This window comes from Alosa alosa, chromosome 9, assembly GCF_017589495.1.
Source record: "Alosa alosa isolate M-15738 ecotype Scorff River chromosome 9, AALO_Geno_1.1, whole genome shotgun sequence".
NCBI classification, from domain to species: Eukaryota; Metazoa; Chordata; class Actinopteri; order Clupeiformes; family Clupeidae; genus Alosa; species Alosa alosa.
The window spans coordinates 9,718,541-9,745,017 of NC_063197.1; the positions used below are offsets into that span (position 1 = coordinate 9,718,541).

General features: G+C 41.7%; 3 protein-coding genes across 3 annotated transcripts; all 3 read right to left on the reverse strand.

The window, feature by feature from the left end:
- Positions 1–5,273: 5,273 nt before the first annotated feature.
- On the reverse strand, positions 5,274–7,597 carry LOC125300264 (deoxyribonuclease-2-alpha-like). The gene is made up of 6 exons (XM_048252015.1): positions 7,447–7,597; positions 6,662–6,839; positions 6,514–6,619; positions 6,197–6,355; positions 5,773–6,011; positions 5,274–5,695 (listed from the first exon to the last, which is right to left on the reverse strand). The coding sequence occupies exons 1-6, from the start codon at positions 7,539–7,541 to the stop codon at positions 5,303–5,305; spliced, it is 1,170 nt and encodes a 389-aa protein (XP_048107972.1). The 5' UTR covers positions 7,542–7,597; the 3' UTR covers positions 5,274–5,302.
- Positions 7,598–11,611: 4,014 nt separating this feature from the next.
- LOC125300265 (deoxyribonuclease-2-alpha-like) lies at positions 11,612–13,457 on the reverse strand. The gene is made up of 6 exons (XM_048252016.1): positions 13,360–13,457; positions 13,114–13,279; positions 12,922–13,006; positions 12,588–12,746; positions 12,139–12,330; positions 11,612–11,955 (listed from the first exon to the last, which is right to left on the reverse strand). The coding sequence occupies exons 1-6, from the start codon at positions 13,455–13,457 to the stop codon at positions 11,612–11,614; spliced, it is 1,044 nt and encodes a 347-aa protein (XP_048107973.1).
- Positions 13,458–20,862: 7,405 nt separating this feature from the next.
- On the reverse strand, positions 20,863–25,243 carry LOC125300562 (deoxyribonuclease-2-beta-like). The gene is given in 7 exon segments (XM_048252575.1): positions 20,863–21,643; positions 21,645–21,715; positions 22,556–22,753; positions 23,647–23,808; positions 24,203–24,281; positions 24,418–24,592; positions 24,795–25,243. Coding segments are annotated over 7 exon segments (1,062 nt in total). The 5' UTR covers positions 24,908–25,243; the 3' UTR covers positions 20,863–21,379.
- Between the last annotated feature and the right edge of the window lie 1,234 nt (positions 25,244–26,477).

A 26,477-nucleotide genomic window follows, 5' to 3' on the forward strand; every position in this document is an offset into this window, starting at 1 on the left:
TGTATGTAGGTGTATGCATGTCTTTATACTGGGAGATTTTAACTGTGATTAATGGTACAGACCACCACCACCCCCGCATTTCCTATAATGGTTTAGCCCAGACCTAATTGGGTAATTGCCTAGCCTATTTAATGGCAGGCTTATTTCACATCGGGAGAGATACAATAGACTGGAAACACAGGAGAACCAGGGAGACATGCGGAAGAGCTTGAGGTCCAGAAATCAGGGAAGTCATAGAGTTTGTTTGTTTGTTTAATATTAAGTTAACCTTGCTTGTTGTGAGAAAAGGTTGGAGTGTGAGGTCCAGAGTTATGCAAGGTCGCCTTGTTTGGACAGGGAGCCTAAAAAAGAGTAGGTTCCAGGTGCCTAGTTTAATGGCACGGTACGTGTTTGTTTGTCGACTGAAGAACCCTGTATTTCATGTTTTGGACCCCTATTGTGCTCCTGGATCTGCCTGTTGGTTTATGGACTAAATAAATTATATTTTTGTATGGAACTGCTGTCTCCTGCCTTCCCTCGACACCACCTAATCCAGTGGCGCACCTCCCTAAACGTGGGGTGGTCGCCTCGGTCCCTCACAGGACCTCCGGAAAGAAGCGTTGGAACTGTGTTGGACCAGCAAGAGACCGATGAACAGCCTGCAAGTGTGGCTGCTAGCAGCGCTTGTGCTCCTGCCCCCCCTGCTACATCAGACTGGAAGCGCGAGCTACACACAGAAATCATGAAAGATGTGAAGGAGCAGATGGCAGAACTGTCCAAGACCTTACTGGAGGAGATGCGCAGGAACCGTCCCAGTCTCTTGCCCCCGCCCCGAGGGAGGTCTTACTCGGAAGGCACTAAAGAGCGAAGGCCAATCCGACCGAACGGCCCCCGATTTCAGTGGGATGAGGAAGGAAGACCAATCTGCAACCGTTGTGGAGCGGCAGGACACATGAGTCGAAACTGAAGCACGGCGCCCCTCTCAACCGGATTTTTAGCTTTGCCGGCCACTGTGGGTCAAGTGGCTGGGGCCCCTTCGAGCGACCCTTCACCTGTCACCTGAGACGTCTTGATCGGACAATGTCCAGTTGTCCAAATCCAAGTTGATGGCAAGGAAGTCCAGTGCCTAGTAGATACAAGATCCCAGGTGACCCTCTTTTCAGAAACCTTGTGCAAAGAAATCTTTGACGACCAGCAACTACAATCGACAGAGGCATCCTGGTTGACTCTACGAGGTGCCAAATGCCTCGACATCCCTTACACCGGCTATGTGGTCGCTAACTTCCACGTTCAAGGGGTCGCTGTACCAGCTAAAGGGATCGTTGTCGTAAAGGATCACTGCCTCGGCAAACATCGAGCACTTTTGGGCATGAATGTCATCTCTGCCTGTTGGGAGGAATTATTTAAGAAGGGCCGTACTTCTCCACTCGCTCTTTTCAGGCTGACCACGGGATGGGACCACATCCTCGCAGACTGCCGCCGCATCAGTCATGCCCAGGTGCAACAGGAGCGGGAAGACCTGCCGCTATGCCTTAACCATCCCCGCCAACAGCGAAGCCCTGGTCTGGGCTAGAGTGCCAACACGACCCCATGGGTCAAAGGGGTGGGTCGTAGTAGAGCCCCATCTGGACGGCAAAGTGGTGGAGGTTGCCCGCTCTATTGCCACCAACCACAGAGGCCGAGTGCCAATACAGGTGAGAAACACCAAGCCCTACCCAGTCCACCTACACCATCACCAAAGGCCTGCAAGAGTCACGACTGTAACACCACCACAAGTGATAGAAGGTAACGATGTCTGTTTTACTAGGGTGGGACCTGGGGTGGTTGAAGTGGGCATTACACAGGCCACTCAAGAGGCGGGGACAGTAGTTGGGGACACACCTGAACATTTACGCTGTGAGTCATTGCAGGGGAAAGGACTGGGAGAGGACCAGAAGCAACAACTCCGACAGCTGCTCACGAGGTGGCAACATGTGTTCTCGACCCACGACGAGGATTATGGGTGCACAGATGCAGTACAACATCGGATCCCCACTGGCGATGCAGCCCCAAGCCGTGAGCGTTACCGTCCTGTACCCCCTATGCTCTACCAGGAGGTTCGTACCCTCCTTAAAGGTATGTTGGAGGGAGGTATTATCAGGGAAAGCAGCAGCCCCTGGGCCGCCCCAATTGTCCTAGTGCAAAAGAAAAACGGCAGCTGGAAGTTTTGTGTTGACTATCGCAGGCTTAACAGAGTAACCAAGAAAGATGCATTCCCCCTACCCCGAATTGAAGACTCTCTCACCACCCTGTCCCAGGCAGCCTGGTACTCCTTCCCTAGACCTGGCTAGCGGTGGTATTCGTTTGAGTTTTCACGGATTGCAGTGCTGAGAGTTTGAGTTTTCACGGATTGCAGTGTTGTGTATTTTGCACTGAATACAGCATCCAGTAGCCTGTCCCCGAAGGTGGCCCCGCTGAGCACTCGGACGAGACACTGGCCTTCACGTGGGTGGAGTTCGGCAGACGGGAGTGAGAAGCGACGGCAGTGACGCTAAGTGGTCCCTTTATCGAGCAGTATTATCAGTGTACCATTCAGCTGTGCTGGCTAACCTGTTTGAATGCTAGTTGGGCTGCATTTGTTTTTGAAACTATTGTCCTGACCTTGTTGCTGTGCCTTGAAGTGTTTGTCAGAGCAACCTCTGTTAATCTCATGAGTGTGACCGGCTGTGGTGTTCTTCTTGACCTTGTTGCAGCCCCAGCCGCTACCCACACTTGGGCCGAACCCCTGGGCGTTAAGCCCTGTGCCCCAGCCACTGATAACTAGCTTGCTCGCCCCCACCAGACGAGCCATACCCACCGCTGCCCAGCCACTGACGAGACCCCTGCTAGACGAGTCGATGACCCCTTGGTTTCAGCACGGATCTTGGATTGCCTCTCAGACATAGCTCTCAGCTACATGGATGAAGGCACACCACCTCCAGCTGAACCTCTCAAAGACTGAACTGCTGGTCCTCCCAGCTAAACCTACCATACACCACGACATCAACATCAAATTTGACTCCCTGTCTGTTTCACCTACCAGGACTGCAAGAAATCTAGGTGTTGTTCTCGACAACCAACTAAACTTCTCAGATCATGTTGCCTCAGTCGCCTGGTCATGCCGTTTCGTACTCTAACATACGGAAAATCAGGCCAATCCAAACTTTTCTCATCTGTTGTTCCTCGTTGGTGGAATACACTGCCAGTTCCTACAAGGGCAGGGACATCCCTCTCCATTTTCAAAAAACTCCTGAAGACCCAGCTCTTTAGAGAACATATCCTCTCATAGCACCACTTACAACAAGTCTTGCTGATCCTAGCACTCACCAGCCGTCTTAAACTGACACGTAACTGTTAAAAACAGCACTCACTGATGCACTTATTCTTACTGTACTCTACCGTTTTTTAAATTGTCCTAAAATTGTTGAGAATTACTTTAAAACTTAAACTGTTTACCATGTTGTAAGTCGCTTTGGCTAAAAATGCATCAGCCAAATGTAATGTAATGTAATGTAATGAGTCGTGCCCGCCACTGCCCCAACGCTGTCCAGCCACTGACGAGACCCCCACCAGATGAGCCAGATCCGCCACTGCCCCAACGCTGTCCAGCCGCTGACGAGGCCCCCACTAGATGAGCCGTAACCCCCAACTGCCCCAACGCTGTCCAGCCACGGGCGAGGCCCCCGCCGGGCGAACCGTACCTGCCGCTGCCCCAGTTCCCTCCAGCCTCTATCCCCCCCGGTCTCTACACTCTCCTGGGCCACGACGACTGAACCCCCTTCCCTTTAGTACAAATTTTACCCCCCAATAAAGATTTCTTGATTTTATCTTTATCTCTTGTCCCGGGTATGTTGTGTTCCCTGGTGCAGAACCGTCATAGTGGGCCTTGAACGCCCTCCCTTGGTCACATGCGGGCCAGAGGCGAGCTAAACTAATGACGACAGTACTGCAACGTTGGAGGTCAGTAAACATTGGTCATAGTGTTATCCAATTGCGACGAAGTCCGGAATCATTCAGTGTAAACATTGGTCTAGTCTTGCGTGCAGTGAGATTTTCAAATGCATGCTTGGTGCCGCCCCTCGAGTTGGGCCATTACATTGTTTGTGGCCAGACCTGGATTTTCCAGGCTAAGGGATAACACAGTTATGTGTAGTGTTGAAAATAACACAACTTGTGTCGTTTTTAACACATCTCTATGTCCAGATAGGGACAACACAGTTTGTGTTGTTTCCAACACATTCATTTTAAGTGTGTTTAAGTGTGTGTAAGAGTGTAGGCCTGTCAAATGTTTCAAGGATCAGCAAATTAACTCTGTCATTTCAAGAACGAGCCACACATAGATAGATGGATAGATAGATAGATAGATAGATAGATAGATAGATAGATAGTGTATACTGTACATGTATGTATGTGTATATATATATATATATATATATATATATATATATATATATTATATAGTGTATACATGTATTGCATTTGAAGCATACACAATTAATGAGTCATACACATTTAATTTGAAACATATACAATACTATATTCTGCATTAATTACTTAATACATTAGTGTGTCATCCATACCAGTAAAGAAAAGATCTAAACAAACATTGAAAATGATAGGGTATCTCATGGACAAAGGTTAAAAGTTCACCATGGGTAGTGAAACTGTTGACACTGTGACCGTGTGTTATATGATTTCACTTCTGTCCAGGCAACAGCTGTTCATTGTCTTCCCACAAGATGGAAAGTTGAAAACCACAATGCTATGAGATATTAGAATTTAGTTATGAAAACGTCAGCCAATATACAGTTGAAAGAGACATGAGAGACAGGAGTGGCTATACTCTTTAGAATATATATAGAATTTATAACCATCAGAAACACAATGAAGCCATCTAGGATTTCAAAATAATGATGTTTACCGGTATTTATTTTTTAAAATTCAACAAACCCTTTATAAAGCTGCTACTTACAAGCTGTAAACCTGTTACAGTGATCAGGTATTGGGGCAGCCGTGGCCTACTGGTTAGGGCTTTGGGTTTATAACTGAAGGGTTGCTGGCTCGATCCCTGACTAGTAGTAAAAATGTGGATGGGGGAAGTGGTTGAGCACTGCTCTCCCATGACCACATCCACGGCTGAAGTGCCCTTGAGCAAAGCACCTAGCCCCTCACTGCTCTCCGAGCGCCGGGTTAGTGTGTGCTTCACCTCACTGTGTGTTCACTGTGTGCTCTGTCTGTGTGTTTACTAATAAAATGCAGAGACCAAATTCCTTGTATACGCAAGTACTTGGCCTAGAAACCTGATTTACATTTCATTTACAGTTACGTTAGGGCATGGCTCGTGTGTGATCACAATCCTGGAGAAGGCGCTCCACACAGCAGGGTTGTCTGTGCACACTGCCCCCCCGCCTCTGCTCTCCTGACTAACTTCTCTGTTCATGTCGGCGATGCAGGTCCACGGCCTGGAGGAGTTCACTGTCACGCTCCACTTGGAGTGGTCCGAGTTGACGTTGAAGGGCATGGTGGTAGGAAGCTTCACTTCCTTCACGTTGTACACTTTGTTAAGGACAACACAGTTGGATTCCAGCAGTTCACGAAGTTTACCCCAGCTCTTCACGTAGAAGTCACCTCCCATGTGTTCATCAAGCACAAGCAGAGAACAGATCTGCCAGAAGAAATGTCTTTTGTAATCACAATACTATTTCAATGATTAGATGTGGATATGCATGTATGCATGTGTATACAGTAGCAGAATATATACTGTAGTTACCAAACCATAATCAAAGTCATCTTAAAAAGTAGTGCTAATGAATCATACATACCATCTTGGAGTCTGCCGCATTTGGCATAGCTGACAAACTTGTGTCCTGACCGTGTTGTCATGTTGAGCTGTCGATGAAATGGTGCTTTTTTGGAATGGTCCCCTTTACTGGCCACAAACTTGAGGTCATTGAAAAAGGAGTTGGGGATGTGGGAGTTAAATGAATATACGTGAATGTACTCGAGCTGGATTGCTGTGGAAGCAGACGACACAGGGCAGTTTGCAAAAGATTCACAAATAATTTTACTAATTACTAAAATAATTACAAATTTTACCATGACATGATGACAGATATAATAGCAGCATAAAAATGCATGTTTCTGGTTAACACCCCGAAGATCAAAATAGTTATAAAAAGTTGTTTTTTTAAAACCTTACCAATGTCTCTGAAAGCAGAGTAGTTGTATGTTCCACAGATAAAGGTTTGTCCATTGAGTGTGCCTCTGTTGGGCCAGAAAGATTCTATGTCAACTCCGGGGAAATTCGGGAAACTGTGTGACAACCAAATGCCAGTATGTTTGTCCAGCAGAACAACACCTGTGCAACAAAAATAGAGATCTCAGCAAGCAGTATACAGATTGACTCAGTCTCAGACTAACATTACTAGATTTTATTAGCATGTGCCCAATGTACTGTAGCAACTCATGGCCTTTGATGCTTCTAGCATCTCATTCCCAACTTATGCTGTTTATTACCTTTGCTGTGTCCATAAGAAGAGGAGGCTGTTCTGTAAGGCACTGGTGGTTGATCATTGTACAGTATGTATCCAAAAGTGTCAGTCTGTTCAGAACCACAGAAGGCAAATCAGCAATCAGTGAAATCTCACAAAAATGTAAACAAAACAAAACAAAACAAAACTGTGTCATTGTTATCAAATAAAGGCTTTAGTGTTTGAGCCACGGCACTTTGTTTATCACCAATGATGTACTTTCCTGGGACCCAGCCATTGGTAGTCTCATCCGTGTAGAGATATTTCATTCCATTTCCGCTAATGATTTGGGGTTGCTTGTATAAAATGTACCTAAGCAAACATGCAATGAGTATGTTATACAATGCCCTCCAACATTATTGGCACCCCTGATAAAGTTGACTAAAAAAACAGGTATAAAAATAATCTGTTAGTGGTTTATTGTAATCACAATAAAAACAATGAGGAACAATCCAATCTTGAATGTAGGACAATCTTCTCCCTCCCCTGTGTGTGTGTGTGTGTGTGTGTGTGCAAGAGCATGTTCATGCTCACCAGGCCCTTGTGTGTAGAACTTATTCATGTTTTATTACTACATGCTGTATATATTTTGTTTCTATTCATATGAATTCGGAGCATTGTAATGATGAGATAACATGTCAGTGTATATTGTGTTTATGTCATAATGATTCATTATTACTTTCTGTATTTTACTACAGAACCACACAACCAAATATATTGCACAACTTGAGTAAAAGAAGAGATTATTTGGAACGGGTGGTGCTTATCTCCTTCATGTTAGTAGACATTACCCAGTTCTGACTGATTGGCTGTAGTGTTTCATCCACATCCGGACCTCATATAATAGGTCCTTACATTGATTTTTTCTCTTTCACTGCATTTATGTAGAGGTCTCTAAATGGATAAGATTTGTCCTTACCAGTCAACGGCTTGTCCATGCTCATTCCGACAGGAAATAGACTGGGCTGTGCCACCACCCACAGTTAACAAAATGCCAAGAAAGATCCAGTTCATGTTGCCCTGTATTGACAAATCACATTTTGTATTGTGTCCAGCTGTGTTGCACTTATACCAAACAACAGTTATATGTCTGTTATATGTTGATGGTCATTGGTGAAGAAAATACTAAATAACTTCTAAATGCTAGTAGTTTACCAGTTTTGTGGTCTGAGCTTTGTTTTGAAAGGATTTCAACATCTACCTTACAATCCTTGTGACTTTTAATCAAACCATCATTATTTATTATTGCCTATCTGTAGAAGCCAAATTGAGTTTTGAGTTGATTTTCATTGTTTTTTTAAGAAACAGTCTTTTGACCGTATCGTGCCGTACTGTGCTGTGTGGGCCGTGACGTGTAGACTGTGGTGCTACCAAGAGACTGCCTTAATTTAATTGTTTGTTTCAGGAAATATGCTCTACATCTAAGGGCACTCCTACTCTCACTAGGCCACCGGTTAGGTTATACCAGTTATACAGGCTAATACATTTAAAAGAATACGCAATATACGTATGTATGACCATGTACTAGCCCACTATAGCTTACGTTAGCATGACTTGCATTTTAGAGAAAAAAGGTAGAATGTAATGTAATTAAACACAATCTAAATTGCAGATCAATGAAAAGAGATTACTTGAAATTATGATAAGAGGTAGATCTAAAGAGAGCTGGGTATGTTATTCCAGTCTAAAGGGGCTTTACATTTAAAAGCACGTCGCCCAATTTCCTTAGATATGTTGGGAACATAAAATAAAAGATGCTCAGTATGTCTTAAACTATTTGATGACCTGTATGGAATTAGATAGATACAATTTGAACTTCATAATAACTGATGTAGTTGTAATGCTTAACACTAAAGTTTTCTGTCAAACTGTTTTTGTCCAATCCAACACATTTTCCATAAATATCCTATAAAAAATATATTATATGATGATGCAGCTTACTTAACCAGTCTTACTCAATGATGAGCAAATATTCATATACAGATGGAAAAAAATATATTTCTTTCAGATGTCCACACCAACAAACATTTAATAGGAAATAGCCTGTACATATTTAAGAATTGTCAATGAACGGTTGCCATGATTGATTTTTTATCCTTCAGTAAACATAAATTAAACAAAAAACATAGCTAAATAATTGTATCAGATGAAATCATATACTATCATCAACTACCCAGATAGCAAACATACACTGGGACGGAACTGGGCCACACCTACCACAACGTCCGGCACGGATCTGCATAATGGACCTGATCCGGCGTCCAAACGCACATCGGTCCAAAATTGGTCTGGATCCGTTTGACGGATCTGGTACCAATAAGGGCTAAGACTGGCCCAGTTCCGTATGGTAGTCTGTGTTACTGACGTGTTCCAGATCTGTTTATCATATGCAATACGGGTCCGCTTATTGTGTGTGGTACGGACCCGTTTATCAGACATCAGCCGTTTTTTTATTTGACATGTGAAATGTGATTGGTAATTAGGGCTAATTATCCTGATAATTATCCTGGGCTAAGTATCTGTTTGCTACACATTTGCTAACAGGTTCGTTATAGGTTCACCCAGGCTAAAGTTCGTAACGCTTTCCCAACAGCTCAACTGATAAACATAAGCTAGGCTACAAACACAAGGGGGGTTAAAAAACTTTACACATAAGTGTCTTATTTTTTTTTTTTATTCAACAACCTGCCTGTAGAAGTGCCATCCCAGACAAAGTTTAAGTCGTGTTAATTCCACTGTTCCCATCGATATTCAGGCTGTCTTCCTCAGTCATCTCCATGGTCAATCTGAAACAACACAAAATAAACATTAGCCATTTATTCCTTTTTGCAAATAGGCTAAGTCACAATTACACTCGTTTTTTTTATCATCAGTGATCCTGTTAGCGTTATCACTGTTTTTTCCAAAATAGTTATTGTGATGGCTGTTTTGTTTAAGTTAAGCTAGTTGTTGTTGCTGGAAAATAATAGTAAAGTTATCAATCGCTCGGTTGCTTGTTGTTGTCTCTGAATAAACCAACAGAGATAAAAAGCAGATACTACCTTGAAAAGTTGGGCTGTCCTAGTCAACCCCAGGCTGGCAAATCATGTCAAAAGATTGATAGTGAGCAAACCAAAGATCCTTGATTAACGTTACTGCTTGGACTTCTGCATGCGTGGCAAGAATATGGGGTTGTTTCATAGCACTGTTAGATCTGACACAAACAACAATTGACTACTTTTACCACTGCTGGGTAATAATAAAAATAATGAAACGAACATATGATCAATATTGAGCCAACTATATCTTCTTTTCCAGCCTTACTGTAGAAATGAAGTGGCCATGGGAACATAGTGCACCCCCATGGTTTCTAAATGTGTGCCATTCCAAAATACTTTTCTTTAGCAGCCAGTTGACAATGAAGTAGGGAAAGGACAGTCAATTTAGCAGAATCAGCACCTTAATTAATATCATTACCACCTGGGTCTGCTGTGAAAAAACGGTCCTTCGGCTCATATCCGTATCACAGGTTTGGGCCAAATCAGTGTTTTGTATTTTAAACGCATCTCCTGACTTCCAGTTGAGTTGCGGAAATTGGGCCTGGGACAAATCTGTAAACCGGTGATAAAACAGCATTGCTAGCAGAGCTGAAACCTGTATCAGGAGTAGACCTAGCCCACAGTCAGATACCGCTACAGGCGGATCTAAAGGCTTTTATGCGGATCCGGCCCAAAGGAAATTGCTATCTGGGTAGTTTCACTTACCAGATTGCAATTATGGCCCATGACATATCGCATTTCACTCAAAGTGGAAGTATAGCCAGAGATTTTCTAATGAGTAGACACGGCACTCAAAAAATCCTCCATAGAAATGAATGGGGTTAGTTTGTAGCGCCAATATGGCAGTTATCTACACATATCCTGCCCCTTCCGCGGCAAAAAAGTCGACATGTGAATACATCGTGCTAATCATGTATTGTGTTGTGAATACATCGTGCCAATCATGTGGTGTGATCTCGCCGCTGGAGCAAGGTTGGCAATATGGCGGCCGAGTGGAAGGACTTGCCTAAAAGGGCTTTGGGCTCAAACGCACTCAAGTTCGATTAAAACAAACTAAAGGCTGTTGGTGTAAAATCGCCCTGAAAATAGGCCTACCCCAAAGAATGAATACAGTGCAAGTAAAACAAAAACTAGGCTAGGTGACAACAATTTACACCCAAGAAGTACAAATAAGGACATCTAGTGGCAAGAATGGCAAGAATTTTTAAGTCCCCAGACAAGGTTTTGCTTCCTAGTTGTTTTCTGAGTCACTGCTGCTGTCATTGCTCTCAAGCATCTTGTCGCTGTGTTTCTGGAATGGTACTTGTTGGTAACTCTGTTAGAAACATCTACCATTTCCAACCCATCATATGAGTGTGGAGGGGATGGGTCTGGGACACCAGCCACCACTGTTGAGCCTTCTGGAGGTGTTATGGGCCAAATTCAGTAAAGCACTGATGAAGAAAGGTGACATGATCACAAAGGTTGCTCAGTTGGTGATGTTTTTTTTCTTTCAGGTTCTTTGGAGACATTCAGGCTACTGGTAGTGCATGTTGTGAGAGCCTGTATGGATCTCAGGTACAGCATGCAGTGCATATGTGACTGCCACAAGCCTTGTGACATCCATACCAGTAAAGAAAATATTAAAACAAACATGATGATAATAGGCTATCTGATGGACAAAGGTTATAAGTTCACCATGGCTAGTGAAACAATTATGACTTTGTGACCGTGTGTTATATGATTTCACTTCTGTCCAGGCAACAGCTGTTCACTGTCTTCCCACAAGATGGAAAGTTGAAAACCACAATGTTATGAGATATTAGAATTTAGTTATGAAAACGTCGGCCAATATACAGTTAAAAGAGACAGGAGAGACAGGAGTGGCTCAACCTTCTTTAGAACATGAGAATTTATAACCATCAGAAACACAATGAAGCCATGTAGGATTTCAAAATAATTATGTTTTATTTTGAAAATTCAACACACCCTTTACAAAGCTGCTACTTGGCTGTAAATCTGTTACAGTGATCAGTTAGGGCATGGCTCGTAGACCTGTTACAGTGATCAGTTAGGGCATGGCTCATAGCTGAACACGATGCTAGAGAAGGCGCTCCACACAGCAGGGTTGTCTGTGCACACTGCCCCCCCGCCTCTGCTCTCCTGACTAACTTCTCGGTTCATGTCGGCGATGCAGGTCCACGGCCTGGAGGACTCGTCCACCGTCACGCTCCACTTTGAGTGGTCCACGGTGATGCTGAAGGGCTCGGTGGTCGGAAGCTGCACTTGCTCCACGTTGTACACGATGTTAGGGACGGAACAGTTGGAAGGCAGTGGGTGGCGAAGTCTACCCCAGCTCTTGGCGTAGAAGTCACCCCCCATGTGTTTATCAAGCACAGCAGAGAACAGATCTGCCAGAAGAAATCTCTATATTAGATGTTGTAATCACATATCAATTATAAGATGTGGATTTGTTTGTTTGTATGTAAGTATGTATGTGTATGTATGATTGATAAATGATAACACTTTAAATGTTGTATAGTTACCTTACACTTGGCAAACCATAATCAGTAGAGCTTATGAATCATACATACCATCATGGAGTCTGCCATATTTGGCATAGCTGACAAACTTGTGTCCTGCTAGGGTCGTCATGTCGAGCTGTCGATAGTAGGGCGCCTCTTTGGGATAGCAGCCTTTATTGGCCACACACTGGAGCTCAGGGTAGAAGGACTCAGGGATGTGGGAGTTAAACGGATTCACATGAATGTACTCGAGCTGGATTGCTGTGGAGGCAGTTTGCAAAAGATTCACAAAAAACTTTTACTAACCGTGACAGCAATGAGAGAAGCATAAAGACATATGTTTCTGGTTAAGACCCCAAATATCCAGATCATCATCATCATCATCATCATCATCGACAACAACTTTATTGCCAAGCTCATGGTCCATTCAGAAGACACAGACAACACAGACATGACCTACAACATTGAAAAGAAAAAGAAAAAAGAGAAGAAAAAATAAAACTTTTTTAAAAACGTACCAATGTCCTTGAAAGTAGAGTATTTGTATGTTCCACAGATAAAGGATTGTCCATTGTGGTAGCCGCTCTGTGGCCAGAAAGAGTTGATGTCAACTCCGGGGAAATCCGGGGTACTGTGTGACAACCAAATGCCAGTATGTTTGTCAAGCAGAACAACACCTGTGCAACAAAAATGGAGATCTCAGCAAGCAGTATAAAGATTGACTCTATTTGAACACTAGATTTTATTAGCATGGGAGAGTGCCGTGAAGCAACTCATGGCCTACAGTAGCTTGCTGCGTGCTGCTAGCATCTCATTCTATCGGCTCATGCTGTGTGTGTCTGAGTTTGTTACCTTTGCTGTGTCCATAAGAAGAGGAGGCTGTTCTGTAAGGCACTGGTGGTTGATCATTGTACAGTATGTATCCAAAAGTGTCAGTCTGTTCAGAACCACAGAAGGCAAATCAGCAATCAGTGAAATCTCACAAAAATGTAAACAAAACAAATCTTGTGCGTTGTACTTGTTCAAATGCACTGATGGTCTTACTTCTGTGTCGATGTTATCAAATAAAGGCTTTAGTGTTTGAGCCACGGCACTTTGTTTATCATCAATGGTGTACTGGCCTGGGACCCAGCCATTGGTGGTCTCATCCATGTAGAGATACCTCAGTCCATTTTTGCCATCGATGTTGGGTTGCTTGTATAAAATGTACCTAAAATACAGTAAACACACATGCAGTTATTGTGTCATATATTTATATTATGCATTTGGATGAGATTTGTCAGAACTTACCAGTCAACGGCTTGTCCTTGTTCATTCCGACAGGAAATAGATGTGGTGGCTGTGCAACCAACCACGGTTAACAGAATGCCAAGAAAGATCCAGATCATGTTGCCCTGTACGGAAAAATCACATTTTGCATTTTGTGTTCAGCTGCATTTCACTTGTACCAAACAACAACAGTCATATGCTTGTTATATTGTGCTGTTTATTAGTAAAGAAAATACTTAATATGTACTTTACCAGCAGTTCTTGTGGTCACAACTTTCTCTTGAAAGGGTTCTGAGACAAATGCCTCATGCACCTTGGGACTTTTATAATCCCAAGAAAACTTCAAGTATCCAAGACAAGCAATCAAACCACCATAATTAACTTATTATCTGACGTACATGTCTCCTTATCACATTGTGATTAATTTAGAACATTCACTATGATTTTTAGGCAATGTGTAAATGACTTACTGTAGCAGCCAAATGATAGCAAGCGTATGTGTTGTTAGCTGTTAGGTATTCTTTTTCAAATCTTTCTGCTACGGAGTCTTTGACCCAGTCTTTGACCTAAACGACTGTTCACACCACGATAACTATAGCGATAATGGCAATCGGTTTATCGGTTTAGTTATCGTTCTTGGTGGGAATGGCCTTTAATTCTGATAGCACACTCAGACTTGTAACCTCAAAAAATCCTTGCTTATTCCGATTGAAGATAAACTGAAATAATTGCAATAAACATTGCAATGCAGACTTTATTTCATTAAAAACAAAATGGTAAATGTAGCTTAAAACTTACATATTGAATACTTCACAAATACTTTATTGTGAAATCCAGCACATCTAGCCTGGGAATACCCATACAAACCTTTGGCAAATTTGGGATTTGCTCTGCAGGCTCATCTGGCCAAAAGGCCATTGAAGCCCATTTCCAGTGTCCTTAAAACACGGACATGTAATACAATTGCTAATCCGGCATGGACGTGTATTTCTTTGGAAATGAATAAACTGCATTTAAAACCTTCGTTTACAAGACTTTTGAAACGATTTGTTAAGAGTTTACTGTACCAATTTAAGTTTAATTTTACTGCTAGTTATGCCCCTGCTGGAAGTCGTAAGTCAGTGAACCTTTTCACTCCCAATTGTACAATTGTGAAGGTCTGGGTGTTCCCAGGCTATACAGTACATCTTGAGCCCTAATTTAAAAAGTGGGAAAAGTGCAAGGTCAGTCAACAGGCAAAGTTCTCCACAAGCTAAGCTGGCCAAAGCTGACTTGTTATCAATGTTTACATTGATAACAAGCCAATGTAACATTGTAACATTACAATGTTTAGGTAACCCTCCTGTTATTATTATTTTATGTTCACTGGTTTTGTGTTCCCAGTCAAAAAATGACCGCTGCATTAAGACTTGTTACAAATCCATAGTAACACATATAGTCATTTAATGTTGTGATAGACCTTTGTATCAACGTATGTTCTATTGGATATTACCAGTTTTGAACTTCCATTTGCTATTTATGGCCTGCAAACCTCATTGACCTGAGCTCATGCAAGTCAGAAAGGGAAAGATTCTATTGGAGAAAGGTTCCATGGGGGCTGGCATAGAAGCAAAAAGGCGGAGTGAAGGGGGGTTGTGTGAATGTGTGAATGTACAGAAGCACAGATACAGTCCATCTGATCAACAAGTATGTTCCTGGACTCAATTTTATACACTGACCATTTTCTCACCCATCATTCATTTCTAATAATGGCCGGTCATTTTTGACTGGGAACACAAGTTTAAAAAAACACCCAAATTCTCATGAAGATGATCAAAATTTGCTTTGTGTGTTCAGATGCCCTGTGTTAACAGCATGGAGCCTCATGATAGTCAGAATAAATTAACAACTTTTTTGAGAGAAAAAGAATTGTCAATCGGACAAATTTGGCCACGAACACATAAGGAGGGTTAAGGTCCGGCTCATGGTGTTTAATAAGCAACTTGATTTTGCTTAGTTATTGATTTAGCTTTAGTTAGACTCAAGACTTCGCACTTTGCCCATCTTTCTGTAAAAGGACTGACCATTTGCTATATCTCAATGACAAACAGAGGGGTATTTCACAAAAGCTAAATAGTGGATTAAGACAAGATTTGTTGGTAATCCTGACTGAATTTAGCCTTGGTTTCACAAAAGCAAAGACATACAAAGACACTGTGGGAAATTATTCTGTGCGGCTATAGCCTGGTCCCAATCAGGCTAATACCCAAGCTTAGTTAATAAATTCTGCTGTCTTATTGGTTCAACCTGATATGACCTAAGGACTTTATTCCATGCACCTATGTATAGCCTAATATTTGATATTTTTATTTGCTCGCAAAACACCATAGATACGCTTGCAACTTGCTGTTTTACAAAACTGTCTGTTTCCCCGTTCAAAAATATACTTCCTTGTTAGTATCAATCAAAAGCTGTTGCTCACTTGCTGTGAACGAGGCTATTTTCTGCATCTTTTTTATTCCAGCCATGAGTTCTTTTGAGGAAAGCTTAGAATGCATATGTATCCCGAATTAGGCCTACTTACACTTAGCTTGACCTAGTCACTCCCACTCATCCTGGCTTGGCGTTCATGAAACATGTTGAGCTAGATTGACCAGACAACGCTAGATCAAGGATCGCTTTATCTGTTATCTTGAATTTTCTACTTCTGCTTTTGTGAAATACCCCTATAAGGAAGGGACTTCTTTTAGTTGTTGTTGTTGTTGTTGTCATCGTTGTTGTGGCTGTTGTGGTATATTGAGCACTGGTATGGTGTTTGTGGTGCACCCTGATGTGTTAATTACTACATCTTGTGTGGCTGTGTTTTTGGAGTGGTACTTGTTGGTGTCTCTGTTAGTAACATCTCCCAACCCATCATGAGTGTGGAGGGGGTGGGTCTGGGATGCCAGACACCACTGTTGAGAACTCTGGCGGGGTTATGTACGTAGCCATACTCATCCATTCTAGTCAGAATATGAGTCTGATACTGCTCCATTGGGACGTAATTATGGGGCGTGTTTCAACCGATACAGGGGGGGAATGCCTCTGCACTCAATTGGATAGACCTAACCAATCAGAGCAACGAAATAACTTACTGTGAGATGTAGGATTGGTTTCTGGACTTTTGTAAAAGTTATTGTGCCGTCAATATCTCCTACAACACTCATTAGTGAAATCTAAGAGATACCTAGTAGGGTAGGCTATTAGGAAAAAACTGAAATCCTGATATCCTACTGTATATCCCCTCTGTTTTTAAAAATAATTCTGTTGAACACTGATATGCTACAAACATGTTATAAACAGCTGGGAAAGGCTGTCGCAAATCCCTCAAACAGGTGGTCAATCAGAGATTTCAAACAAACGAGAGACAACATGTCACAATGCAACACGCTGTTTTCCCTTGATTAACCCTTAAAGGTGTAGGTTTTTGAACATTCTAAGTTCCGCAACAATTGAAGGTTCTAAAATTCTATGTTGAATTCAATGAACCCAGATATTCTTTAGAATGTTCATTTCTCAACATTCCCGTCACACCGGTGTGACGGCACTCCTTTAAGGGTTAAAGTGAAACCATGAGTTTTCCCACATCTCAACTTTGGCCAAAGTTTTCAGAAATAATCGTTTTTAGTGATAAAAACTTATTGAAATAGAAGCCATCTGTCTCCTTCTAGCCACAGCGTTTTTGTTGCAAACATAATCAACCTAAGCATGCTCAGATGACGTGATAGATGAGGTGCTGTTGCTCACCTGTCCATTATCGTAAAGCCCGATTTGATTGGTCCGCCAGATTTTAGGCGAGCATAGTTGCTCCACAACGGAGCAATGACAGACTGAACTTTCCGACCTCAAATGTTGTGGGCGGGACTAAGTTCGGCTGGCGCCCAGGCTAGGGGTTATGGGCTTAATTCTATAAAGCACAGATGAAGGAAGGTGCCTGCTTGATAAGTGAGATGTTCACAAAGATTGCTCTGTTGGTGATGTTTTTTCTGTTCTGTTTCTTCAGTGAGGCATTCAGGTTACTGGTAGCGCAGGTTGTGCTGCGGAGATGGATCTCGGGTATAGCATGTGGCACATTTGCGACTGCCACAAGCCAATTGTCTATTGTTTTTGTATGCCGTGTCTTGTTGTGTAAGTAAGAGAGGCTTGGTTGCTGATTGGCCTCTGTGGCAGTGCATGTTGTACCATAAAGGAAATCCCGGGTACAACATGGAGCGTGTTTACAACTAAGCGAATTGTGCATTGTCGTTGAATCGTGCGCCATGCTGCGTAATGTAGGCTTGTAGTCCAGGCAAACTAAGGTCTGACCCAAAACTACTACTTGCAACAGAATTTATTTTCACATTTTTATATTTAAATTTGTGATCTAAACACCATGAAAATCCAGTTGGAAATATGTCTAAATGAGGGTTTGTAGAATCTTGCATTGTATCAGTATTAGAATCTTGCATTGTTGAGGAACATTTTTTCAAAGAGTTAGTGAATTTATTGGGCTCAAAATGTATTTTAAAATAGAACATCAAATACCCTAATTTTAAGTCAAAATAAACTACAAAATACATTAGCCACACCATGTATCAAAATAAAATACTGTATTTTTGTATTTTGAAAGTACCAAAAATAATGGAGCATGATATCACTTCCCATATCTGTCTAATCTATTCCTTCACAATGACTCTGTTGATTAAGTGGACAGTGTTTGAGAGCAACCTGACTACGAGACATGGCATAAACTGCAAACAGTCAGCAGATCAACTATGCTGACCTGCCTGTTACATCTAGTCTAAATACTGTGTCAGAGAGATGCACTCAAACAGTTACAAATGAATGTCAAGCGGTACAATGTGAAGACTCATAACCGGTTCCATGTGTTCCGATTGAATGACTAAAGTTCTCAAGAAACTTGAGGTTAGTGCAGCACAAGCAGAGTTTGGTGAGTTTGCAGTGATGTCATTTTTTGATGGAATATCATGGCAATAGAGCCAACAACATTAGTACAACATTGGCAAGTGCGCAGTGACAAGAACAGAGATCATCACTTGGTGATACACAGTGGCCGGTGGTTTGCATGTCTGGCAGTTGCACAAGCATTCGGACAAGCACATTCAGGACGGGTCAAAGAAGGTAGCTCTCTGGCTCAAAGTAAAGAAAGCTCAAGTCACAACTGAACTTGTTAAGTGGTACAAACTAACCACCAAACTTACTGAGAGCCATCGAATGTGGGTTTAAAGCAACCCAATGCAGTTCTATTACCTAAAAATAACGGCTTTAAACTCATGGTACACTGACAGAGAATGAAGGACAATCAATCAAGACAAGGTTGCTAGGTTATGGGGATGCTGGCGTGACATGCCACTCCGTCTGGCATCATGTTTTTGTTTGTTTTTATGTAATGTTCGTAATTGGGGGCCAAGCAGCAAAGCTGCGAGCCCCATAGTGATTCTACCTTTTCTTATTATTATTACACACTTTCTGCTGTCATTGAAGTCTATGGCAGCCCATAGAACCGTACAGTAAAAAGTTGTGAAATTTGGCACATTGATTCGGGACAGTATAAAAATGAATTTGAGCAAGTTTTATGCCTGAACCACAGACAGTCTAGCGCCACCAATGGGTCAAAGTTGACATTGCATCCATGCAATTAACTTTTGAACCGTATGCCCGATTTTGAATATCGTAACATCTTTGGAAGTCTTGGATGAGGCCGAACTCAACGCACCCCATGACGTCAATTTCCGTCATGTTGGATCTTCCGCCATATTGTATTTCATCAACACTTAAACGGCATCAAAGTTCACAAAGTTTGTCCGATTTTCACGAAACTTGGTGCAGATTATCTTCAGACCAAGCCTCAAAAAAGTTATTCCTTTTTGTCTTCAAATCTAAAACCGTTTGCCCGTAACAGCCAATTAAAATTGTCAGCAAAGCCGCCAAACAGGAAGTGAAGTGATATCTCAGCTATGATTTCACGTATCAAAACCAAACTAGGTATATGGGCTCAGGACCCAATCAGGAGGACGCTCAAGAAATGTGGTTAATTTTGACCACTATGTGGTGCTATAATCACAGGAAGTGGGCTCATATTTCAGCAACGCTTTCATGTATCGAACCCAAACTTGGCTCATTGACTCAGGACCACATCCTGAGGACATACAATAATTTTAGCGACGTTTGACCACTAGGGGTGCTATAATTTGCAACACTTTCTCGTATCGACACCAAACTTGGTACCTGGACTTGGGACCACATCCTGAATAAGGACAATACATTTTGTGACCTTTGACCACTAGGGGCGCTATAATTAGCAAAACTTTCTTGTATCGACACCAAACTAGGTACATGGACTCGGGAACACATCCGGAAGACGCACATTATATTTAGTGAGCTTTGACCACTAGAGGCACTATAATTATCAACACTTTCTCGTATCGACACCAAACTTGGTATGTGGACTCGTGACTACAACCTGAGGACGCACAATACATTTGGTGATGTTTGAGGTATGCGGATGTGTGGGGGGCTATTGGGGTGTGTGGGAGAGGAGGTTTATCTGTGTATATGTGTGTATGTGGGATGGGGGGTTAATTGGGTGTCTGTATAATGTAACAACATTGGGTTGCCATGACAACTCCTGCTCAACTGCTTGGCCCCCACATTGCTGCTTGCAGCTATATTTTTATGTAATGTTCTGTTAATTTTTTGTATTTATTTTTCTAGTTAAATGTAATCACTCTTTATTTATGCTATTTTCGATCGTTTTTGTGTTATTCTTAGTCCTTTTTTCTGATTAACAAACTCGGCGGACACCATCAACGTCAAGTTAATGTTAACCAGCTTCCATTGGGCTGATGAGCGCCTTGGCTATGTCTCTGAAGTCCCTCATCCATCCGTGACGCTGCACATCCAATGTCTGGATGGAGCGATTGCTCAGCAAGGGTGCCTAACGTTAATCTGCACCGAGCTGCGGCTGACATCTGCCATGCTAGCATCTACCGTTAGGTGCCTGGAGTCTGGATTGAGTGCTAAGGAACTCTGATGACAGCGTCAACCATGAAACAACAAACAACAAACGGTCGCTGTCTAGGACCACCGAGCTGATAATCGGCAGGGTTGCCCATCACAAATTCGGACTGTCTTGTTCTTCCAGTGCTCTCCAGACTGTCAGTGAAGCACTCCGAGTTGGTCAGTTATAAAGAACTTTGTTGGCGTTGCATCGGTTGTGAAGACTCCATCATTGCATGCCCAGAATAATTGATATTGCACTGTGTAATCCTGTCCATCAGGTAGGATCATGACCCTTTCAGTTGGTTTTTAACTAACTGGGTACTGTGTACTAAATGGGGTTATATGGGCATAGATATGGATGATACATGACACAACTTTTTGAGTAAAAGTTAAAGTTATCAAGAAACTGATGGTTAGTTCTCAAGAAACTGACGGTTAAAATTATTCTGAAGGAATTTGAGGTTGGTGAGTGTGTGTGTGTGTGTCAACCCAATGAAATACAAATGACAAAATACTATTTTTTATTATTTGAAATTAATACATGCATCATAAATACTGCCCAACATTTAATTGTTGCCACGACGACCATTAGGGTTTTCTGATAATGGTTTTATATCTGAAAATGTCCAGGGCTCCAAACTGTACAAGTTCACCAAGTTTTATGCCTTTATTAAAGAAGAATTTGGCCTAATTTTCACATATCCCCTGTACTATAAAAGTTCAGTAAAACTGCCAAAGGTGCAGCTTTTGGCCATTGACCTATGCACAAATAATTCCATTGACAATGTTCCACCACTCGGATTTTCATGGACTTTTGGTATGTGATATGGGAAGGTTTCATGAACTGAATATAACAAAAAACATTTCTGTTGCAATTAGTTTTGGGGTTGGGTGATTTTTTCTCACAGATTGCCTAGAGCTAGACTATTGATTCTTGGTTGTTGATCGGCCACTGTGGGAAATCCCACCCCAACCAGTAGCACAAAAACACAAATCTGTTCTCCAGCTCCTGCAAAAGGCCTTAGCATTTGAAGAACGAGTAGATGGCCTGGCGGAAGACCCTGTAGATGAGGGCATTCTGTGTGCAGATCAGTCCCCCATCCCTATAGGCCTGCCCCCTCTCGCGGTTCAGGTCACCCAGGCACACCCAGCGATCCCTCGGCTTGACGGAGACGCACCACTTGGAGTGGTCAATGTGAGAGTGGAAATAGAAAGGGCCAGGCAGTCGAACCCCGCTGACGTTTAGCACATGTCTGCGCAGGGAGCAGTTGGAGAAAAGCTTCGTGCCCCTCTCTCTGCCAGCTTTCCACCAGGAGGTCTGTGTCCAGCAGCTGAGCAACCCAGGAAGCGTAAATGTCTGTGAGGAAGAGCACGGAGAGAGGATTACAGTTGTCTTATGTAAAAGCAGGGTTTCACTTCCCCAGAGAAATTTATGAACCTTAACTATGAGGAAACAAACCCAATGTGTCTCAATTTTGTGTGGTCTTTAGGCCTATAGGCCTGCATCCTGTTCATCAGATCAGATACACACCCAGTTGACAGAGCAATAGCACTTTGGGGGAGTGCTATTGTTCCTTTAGTACGATTCCTGTCCTTAGTTGGACAAAGGGGGATTCTGGAGAAGTACACCTCCTGTCGTTCTACAAAGAATAGACGGAACTGTCTCCTATTCTACCTTGTGTCTTTCATATATTTTTTTTCATTATTTTACATTCTCTTGTTTGTACTTTTAAAGCTATTATTTTTAACTATGGCCTGTTATGCTTTTAAGTATTATTAGTTTTTGCGTTTGTTTCTGTAAAACACATTGAATTACCCCAGTGTATGAAAAGCGCTATATAAATAAACTTGCCTTGACTCACCTTGCCTATCTCGTCATTCTAGTTTGCAACATTGTTTTACAGGGTGTTTTCTGTTTGAATTCAATTTATCTTGTTTCCGTAGTCAATACTATTACATATTATAATTTCATAAAATGGACAGTTTTTTTTTTTGCTGGGATAAAAATCTCAGATTATTGACACATCTGTCAAAAGAGCGTGTATCCTGTTGCATAATTTGAGTCAACAATTACGCAAAGTTACTTGTAATTCTCAATGTCAACAGTGCTCTCACGTAAGAGAGGCAAGCACAACAGTTGTAAAACATTAGTCCCCTTTACATATCTCTTATCAAGACAGTAAATGTTTTCACCTACCATCAACAAAGAGGTGTGACTTGACGAAACTGAGAAAGCTCTCCCCTTTGGCCGATACCAGTTTCTTCACGCTCCTATCTCTGGGCAGACGAGGGTTGACCCTCAGGCAGAGCTGAGCTAGACGGGTCATGTCTGCCCACAGAGGAGCTGGCAGGGAGCAGTTGTAGACGTGAGGGTTGCTGTATGCCAGCTGCTCCGCTGGAAAGAACACAGGGTGCAGTTAGCATGCAGAATTTTTCTGTAGATTTCATGTAGATTTACACTTATTCATTTGGCAGATGTGTTTATCCAAAGTGACTTACAGCAATAGAATAACATGTAAGCTATTAACATGTAAGCATTTTAACAATTAATCTACAGAGCTACAGCAATAGAATACATTTTAGAATTAAACACTATTTACACAATTTAACACCAATAAACGACTATTGGTACAATATGTGACAGAATAAAACATCTTTGTTTTTGTTTGTGATAGTTAATTATTTTGTGATCAAAATATAAAGACACTTGTTTAGATGGTTTTGGTACAACACCATTTAAAAAAAAAGAAGGGATGCTGTGTAAAATAAAAAATTATTTACAAAAGGAGCATATAATATACCAAATGAAATATATCAAATATATCAAATTACAATATAACAATGTATGAAATGAAGCTGACAAATTGTACTATTTTATGAAAAATACACTCATTTTGAATTTGATGCCAGGAATAAGTCTCAAAGAAGGTTGGGACAGAGGTAACAAAAGGATAAAAAAGTTGAGTACTGCATATTCAACATCTCACAATTAATTAGGTAAACTGGATCATCACTCTGTGAAAACAACTGTGTAAATAATGTAACAATATAAGAATATGCTCTCTTCAACTAGCAACTGGTCTCCTCAGTTCCCAAATATGTACAGACTGCTGTTAGAGAAGAGGTGACAACACAAAAATGAACATATCAAAATGAACATATATTTTCCAAAAAACTATCTCTGTTTCAACAATTGATATGTTGTCTTTGCACAATTCTTAATTAAATATATGGTTACACAGTGTAACGTTTTTAGAAACGGAGTTGTAGTTTCAGGTGTTACCTTACATATTGCATGAAATTGGTCATAGCTGTAGGTGACACAGAAAAGGACCTGTCCATAGAACATGCCAGTGGAGGGATAGTCAAAGCCCCTCTCAGGGAAAGGAGGGAAGTGGGGTATGGTGTGGGACAACCAGAACCCTTGGGACTTATCAAACATTACAACGCCTATGGAAATAAAGATGCAGACACGACACATGAACCATTACACAGTGCAGATCTATGTGGACATTGCCTCATAGTTGTTCTATAGGGATTTTTGTACCACAAAACAATGTATTACAAGGGGACAAAACACTTGTATTGTACACACTGAGACTGACATGAATGAGGCAGTGATGAAAGTTTCTCTCTGAAAGGAAACATTTGGGAGACATCGTTGTCCTGACACAGCAGCTCTTATCAGTGATGCTCTTTGTCCTGTCCCCACCTCCTAAAACCACACATGTATTGGACTGCTCTCTTTGTCACTCTAATCTCGGGGACTAAGGTCATGGGGAACAGAAGTGCCCCCATATGAGAGAGAATCGTCCATACAGAAAGTATACAGTGCGCTGCATACCTTTGGTGTGACCATGTTCCATGTCATAGGGCAGCTCTGGAGGAGCGTCATTGTAGAGCAAATAAGCTGAGCTGTTGGACTAGGCAAAAATAATAAATAATATGTGTAATACTCCATATATTATAATTTTAAACATATTTGAATGTATGTATCTATATGTTGGACTATAATCATGGCCCTATCCATATTATACGATCAGGCTGTCCTTTCCCTACCTTGTACCCTTTGCCCTGGTACAGCTGTCCAAGGGTATGCCCTGCAGCTCCATTGGTGCTGTTGACTTTGAACGTGCTCAGTTCCCAGTTCTTCATGGAACCATCCAAGTACATGTAGTCCAGGCCAGTTCCAGCATTACCCATAACGTATTTGGGTAATTTGTAGATAATGAACCTTTCAGAAGCAAAACAACATGGTGAGGAAGCAGAGTGCAATCTCAGTTATTGTAAGCATTTGATAGCACAATCACTGATACTGGTTTACTAGTACAATACTGAAAATATAATCCATCATGCCTACTGACACTGATAACAAGTCATAACACTAGCCTTGAAAGTCACACGTGGAAAAAACTGTCCACTTCGACATTACCTACCAGTCAACAGGTTCATTCTTCTCATTCCTACATGAAATGTTGCTCTGGCCAGTAGATAGAACAGCCAAGACCAAACGTAAAAAGTGTAAAACTACAGTAAAGTACTGTAACATTTTAGAAGTCAACGATCAGTCATGAGAATGTGTTCAGACCAGACTGTATAAAATAGGTTCAGACATGCAATGCAAAAGCAGAAGTGGCCTGTTTTAGTTCTGTTTCCTGCTTTGGCAAACCTGAAGGCTGTTGCAGCTGTGTGATTCCCAATCTCAAACCACATCAAAGCATTCGGTTTATTTTATGAATTTGGGGAAAATCAACAGAAACTAAATAGATGAGAAGGGGAAATACATAAAACAAATGTCAGACTAATAATAACTGAACTGACACTTAAGGCTCTTTTTTCGTGGTCTAAAACGCATGGTCACTAGTCAAAAGCTTTTAGTATGTTTTTAGTCCACATTGGGAGTGTTTTTCGTTATCAAATGTCGGGCAGATGGCGCAACAAGGCGTTCCTAGGTTTCTTAATCAGTCATGGGTGTGTTTTGGGCCGTAACATCATTTAAACCAATTAAAATGACATCTGTCATTCCCTTTAACAGCGAGCAGCGTAACTTCAAACAGCGCATCGGTATTTTGATAGTCAGCGGCACATTTGAAGGAATCTGCTTGCAAGCAAGACCATATGGAACAGTTATTCCAATAAACCATGCTTTATTTGCACTTGTCTTTTATTTGAACTCATTGGCAAGGTAAAACTAACTTCACTGTGGTCTCATAGTCAACGACAAAACAGTTATACACAGTTACTTTCACTATTGATTGACAATAGGTTACCATTGAAAACATAGCCTGAAAAAAGCTACACTTACCCCAATAATGTTCGAATGACTGAATAAAAAACCTAAGGGCATTTATCAGAGGAGTTTCTGCTTACATCTCCCTGCAGAGGAGTTGCTGCTTACATCTTGTGACAGTGCGTCTTCAGCTGTGCTTCATATTTGCCTCTCGCCTAATCACTTTTATCTGTCATTACCAATTTGCAAATCATGGTGAATAACTACTCATTGTGAGATGTATTTCATAATCTTTATTCTAATTATGTTTCCCATTGTAATCATGTAATTTGTAATGTTTTGCATGGATGTGCACTATGCACGTTCGTGGATGAGAGAAGCAAACTGTTAATAATGCGCTCTTAAAATAACATACTGTAAACAACTCACCATGGATTTCTGACCAGGTTTCTCTTGGTCAGCAACATAATGCGTTTTAGGTGTATGATAGCAAGTTTTTAGACACTGCGCTAGACCCCTCCTTAACTGCCATACCCATTGGCGCGTTGCTCAAAAAAAGAGCTGTGCAAAATAAGAATAATTTTGTGCTGGGATAATAATCTGCTTTCCGCCAGGTCGCAAAAATCGGGTCCTTATTGTTCCGATGACCTCACCTTGGCTGTGGCCAAGTCTGACACAAAAGACAGGTCTGACAGCTCTACCAGTATCAGTTGCATATGATACTTTTAAAATGATGTTTATAATTAATTTATATAATTAATTGCTCTATTTGACTTCACATTTTATTTGTATACTTCTGTTGATATGATTCTACCTCCTTTTTTGTCGTAATTCACTGTTGGACCCTAAGGCCATCTTTCCAAACATTGCACAACCAAGACAAAGCAAA

What these genes read in the sequence shown, in the direction of transcription:
- LOC125300264 (XM_048252015.1), bottom strand. Translation starts at nt 7,541, where the DNA reads ATGAACTGGATCTTTCTTGGCATTTTGTTAACTGTGGGTGGTGGCACA. An exon ending in CATGGACAAGCCGTTGACTG is followed by an intron (nt 6,840 to 7,446) that starts GTAAGGACAAAT and finishes ATGTTTGCTTAG; the next exon opens with GTACATTTTATACAAGCAAC. An exon ending in TTCTTATGGACACAGCAAAG is followed by an intron (nt 6,356 to 6,513) that starts GTAATAAACAGC and finishes TTTGTTGCACAG; the next exon opens with GTGTTGTTCTGCTGGACAAA.
- LOC125300265 (XM_048252016.1), bottom strand. Translation starts at nt 13,457, where the DNA reads ATGATCTGGATCTTTCTTGGCATTCTGTTAACCGTGGTTGGTTGCACA. An exon ending in TTCTTATGGACACAGCAAAG is followed by an intron (nt 12,747 to 12,921) that starts GTAACAAACTCA and finishes TTTGTTGCACAG; the next exon opens with GTGTTGTTCTGCTTGACAAA. An exon ending in ATATGGCAGACTCCATGATG is followed by an intron (nt 11,956 to 12,138) that starts GTATGTATGATT and finishes TTCTTCTGGCAG; the next exon opens with ATCTGTTCTCTGCTGTGCTT.